Source organism: Benincasa hispida, chromosome 9 (assembly GCF_027475165.1).
Source record: "Benincasa hispida cultivar pf3 chromosome 9, pf3_genome.v1.1, whole genome shotgun sequence".
In the NCBI taxonomy this organism is placed as follows: Eukaryota; Viridiplantae; Streptophyta; class Magnoliopsida; order Cucurbitales; family Cucurbitaceae; genus Benincasa; species Benincasa hispida.
The window spans coordinates 84,890,731-84,895,147 of NC_143486.1; the positions used below are offsets into that span (position 1 = coordinate 84,890,731).

Genomic DNA, 4,417 nt, shown 5'->3' on the forward strand with positions numbered 1-4,417 from the left:
AACTATCTATCCAGTCTTACTCCTGAAATGGGAGACTTATTGAGCCAGCGCTGTTGAGCCAACTCTCACCCATGCAAATCTAAGGATAATCTCGAATAAACAGAAATTCATGGTTAGATCAGGATTAAGGTTAAGTTATTTAGGTCACCACTTTGAAATAGTCAGTCTTAAACAATAAACAATGTTATAAAGTAAGAGTGACTTATTTTTTGGTCCGATCTTATACAAACTCTTTGCATGGGATGCCCTCACTCGCATGTCTTCACATGAACGAACCAGGATCTCTTTGTTTGTAGCACTTTACAACATTTGTAACATCTACAAAGTGGGCCGTATCCGATAGTGTCCCTAGAATAAGGTACTCAATCTTATCCATATACCATAAACCATTTTGGCTATTTACTTGAACTTGATCCACTCTTATGTCTCCACATAAAGTTCAAGTACTCATGTAATAGCCATGAATCTTAGTTTATTGAATTTCGATTATTTCTAAGACGAAATGAACAATTCATATATTCAATAACAACTTTATTGAATCAAACTTCAATAACATCTTTATTAATTAACAAAATAAGTTTATTGTTTACAAAGCACGAGTTTTAGGATATAAAACTCAACAAACTCCCACTTGGACTAAAACTCTAGTAGTGTCACACATTTGTACACATAATATTGAGTTTTTGAGTTTTTTCTAGAGAGAAATACAATAAACTATGACATCATATACAATAAACTAGGATAAATTGAAGTTTTTTTGTCCCTATAGTTTGGAAGAAGTTAGAATTTAGGTCTTATGATAAATTAGAATTATGATAAAAACTTCCTAGATAGTCCCTATGACAGGGATTATTTAAAAAGATTTAACAAATCATAGAGACTATATGAAGTTATATCAAACCATAGGAACTAAAATCTAAATTTTAAAATCATATGGACTAACTTTTAACTTTATTCAAACCATAGTGACCGAATTTCGAATTTAACCTAATTTATAATATATTACATAATAAATATTTTAAATTTTTAAAAATTGAATTGAGGTATAACATGACATATACTATACTTCTAAATGTTTTTAACTATATTTAATATAACTCTGCATTTTAAAGTTGAAATTTAAATTCTGGATACAATAAAAACATAAAAATGTTGTTTTCAGAAATTTACACTGTTTGGATCCAAAAATCCGAAAAACAACTTTTAAAAACAGAATTTGGGTCATCTGCCAAATAGAAGGAATTTAAAAACATAGAACAAAATCTGGAATGTCAACCAAACAGGTCATTAATTACCAAAGTAAGCTTAGAATGTAATTGGTACAAAGATTTCACCTAGAAATTAGAGGTTAAATTCCTTATCCATGCAATTGTTAACTGTAAAACTTAAATGAAAGTAATTGTGAGGGTATCAAGATTTAGATGAAAATATTTTAACCGTAAAAAATGGTATTTCCACACATAGTAAAAAAAAAATAAAACTTATCTTTTTTTTTTTTTTTTTTTTTTTTTTTTTTTTTTTTTTTTTTTTTTTTTTTTTTTTTCTCTTCTCTTTAAATCTATTCCAGGGTAGATTTCTATTTAGAAAAATACTTGATATAATCCGGGCTTCATAGACAACATCCAATCAAAATACGTGGGTAATATTTGTTTTGAAAAGATAAGAATTTTTTTAATCTTTTCCCTATCCCATATTAAAAGGGATTTGTACGAGATTATGACTGCAACTAATTATTACCCATTTTATTTGTATAAAATTTGTGATGCACAACACCTAATTTTTTTAAGAGTATTTTCGTGAGAAATTTGGGGTGTGAATAGTAGCTTTCCATCTATTTGACGTTTATGGGTTAGTTTTCTCCTTCATATATAAAACCCATCGTAACGGATCCTTTCTGTGTGCTCCTGAAAAGCGCCAGAAATCGCGGCGGCTCCCAGTTTTCAACTTGTTTTCTTCTCTTCTTTCAGTCAACTATTTCTCCCATTGTCAAGCTTCGATTCTTATAATTTCATTCACCATCTCTAAATCTCACTGATGGAATCCATCGGAATCAGCATCTACGCCGTCCTTTCCTGGATTCCGTCGCGAATGTAAGTGATTTTCTTATCTAGGTTCCGAATTGGCCTTGCTGCTTCTGAAATTGTGTGTGTGTGTGTGTGTGTTTGTGGATTCTCTGTTTTAATGGAGGAGAGGAATGTTCTGTTTGGTAAATATGAGATTGGAAGGTTGCTTGGGAAGGGGACTTTTGCTAAGGTCTATTATGGAAAAGAATTGGAGTCTGGTGAAAGCGTAGCGATTAAGGTTTTAAATAAGGATCAGGTCAAGAAGGAAGGGATGATGGAGCAGATCAAGCGCGAGATCTCCGTTATGCGTCTTGTTCGTCATCCGAACGTCGTTGAATTGAAGGAAGTAATGGCGACGAAAACGAAGATCTTCTTCGTTATGGATTATGTTCGCGGAGGTGAACTTTTTGCCAAAGTCGCAAGAGGAAAACTCAAAGAAGATGTGGCTCGGAAGTATTTCCAGCAGTTAATCAGCGCAGTCGATTACTGTCACAGCCGTGGAGTTTCTCACCGCGATTTGAAGCCGGAGAATCTTTTGTTGGATGAGAACGAAGATCTCAAGATCTCTGACTTTGGACTCTCCGCTTTACCGGAACAACTACGGAACGACGGTCTTCTCCATACGCAGTGCGGTACTCCGGCCTACGTCGCACCGGAAGTACTAAGAAGAAAGGGCTACGATGGAGCAAAAGCCGATATCTGGTCTTGTGGTGTCATTTTGTATGTTTTGTTGGCAGGATTCCTTCCATTTCAAGATGAGAACATCATGACTATGTATAAGAAGGTTTTCAAGGCCGAATTCGAATGTCCGCCATGGTTCTCCGCCGAATCGAAGCGATTGATTTCAAAAATTCTCGTCGTAGATCCAGGAAGACGAATCACAATCGGAGCAATCACGCGAGTTCCTTGGTTCCGAAGAGATTTCTCGAGATCGCTTTCGTTCACGATGAAGGAAATAATCGCAGCGAAAACAGAGGATTCCGATTCCGAGAGTCCAAAACTATCGACGCCAAAATTCTTCAATGCGTTCGAATTAATATCGTCGATGTCGTCCGGATTCGATCTGTCGAGTTTATTCGAGAACAAAAGGAAGACAGGATCGATGTTCACATCGAGATGCTCGGTATCGACGATCATGGAAAAGATCGAGACGGTGGCGAAGAGACTGAGCTTCAAGGTATCGGAAGTGAAAGATTTCAAACTCCGGCTCCAAGGTCCGACGGAAGGACGAAAAGGAAAACTGTCTGTAACGGCGGAGGTTTTCGAAATAGTGCCGGAAGTTTCCATAGTAGAATTTTCCAAGTCGTCCGGCGATACTCTGGAATATTCGAAGTTCTGTGAAGAAGACGTTCGACCGGCGCTGAAAGACATTGTTTGGACGTGGCAAGGTGATTGTGTCCCTAACGCTGACGGACGTCACGGCCAATTTGACGGCGACGGATTTTTGTGATGAAAAAAAAAGGGAAGAAACGGTGACGCCAGCTTGTGAAATTTGGATTCTGTTTCAAGTTTTAATTTAACTGCCTTTTGTTTTAAAACATAAGTTGCCTTTTAGAGGGAAAATAGTGCATTTTTGCTGCGAGTTTTTGTTTTGTTTTGTTTTGTTTTTTGGTTTTTTGGTTTTTTTTTGTGTGTAGATAATAACTTTACCAAACATATTTGATTTCACCTTGGACAAAACTTTCTTTAGGAACAGTTTTTTCTAAGAAGCATTAGACTATACCAATTATAGTCTTAAATAAACCAATTATATACAAATATATATTTTATAAAATTATTATTCTTTTTTTTAGTTTAATTAAGAATAGAGAGATTCCAACCATATATATGGTTAACTCATTTGTACGTCAATTGAATTGTATTCGTATTGAGTTCTATAAAATTATTGACACTGTAATTTACCCCTATATGAGCACATTATCACTGTCAAAAAAAAAAAGGAAAAAAAAAGTACTTTGTAATTTACAAATCTAAAATAGCTAGTCTGAATTAATTTATCTATATTTTAATTTGAGGAAGTATTGATATGTGTAGATATTTTTATAAATACTAAAAATTTGTAAAATTTATTTAAATTAATAATTAAGTGATAGACTTTGTCCATTATAAAAGACGTCAATGATTTCATAGCAATAAATATGGGACATTTTAATCCTTGCCAATAAGTTAGAATCAAATTCATATTTCAATTATAATTTCAAAATAATATATCAAATGTTTTAAATAAATTATAAAATCGGTTCATTAGGGGCTGATTCCTCTCTCATGATTGCCAATGATACAATAATTTAATGTAAACAAAAAATGATTGAGAATATATATATATATAGTTACATTATTATTAGGGAATAATA

The 4,417-nt window shown here is 33.7% G+C and overlaps 1 protein-coding gene across 1 annotated transcript; it reads left to right on the forward strand.

The window, feature by feature from the left end:
• The first annotated feature begins 1,627 nt into the window (after positions 1 to 1,627).
• LOC120086428 (CBL-interacting serine/threonine-protein kinase 5-like) lies at positions 1,628 to 3,645 on the forward strand. Its single transcript, XM_039043070.2, has one exon. The coding sequence runs from the start codon at positions 2,182 to 2,184 to the stop codon at positions 3,511 to 3,513; it is 1,332 nt and encodes a 443-aa protein (XP_038898998.1). The 5' UTR covers positions 1,628 to 2,181; the 3' UTR covers positions 3,514 to 3,645.
• Positions 3,646 to 4,417: the final 772 nt, after the last annotated feature.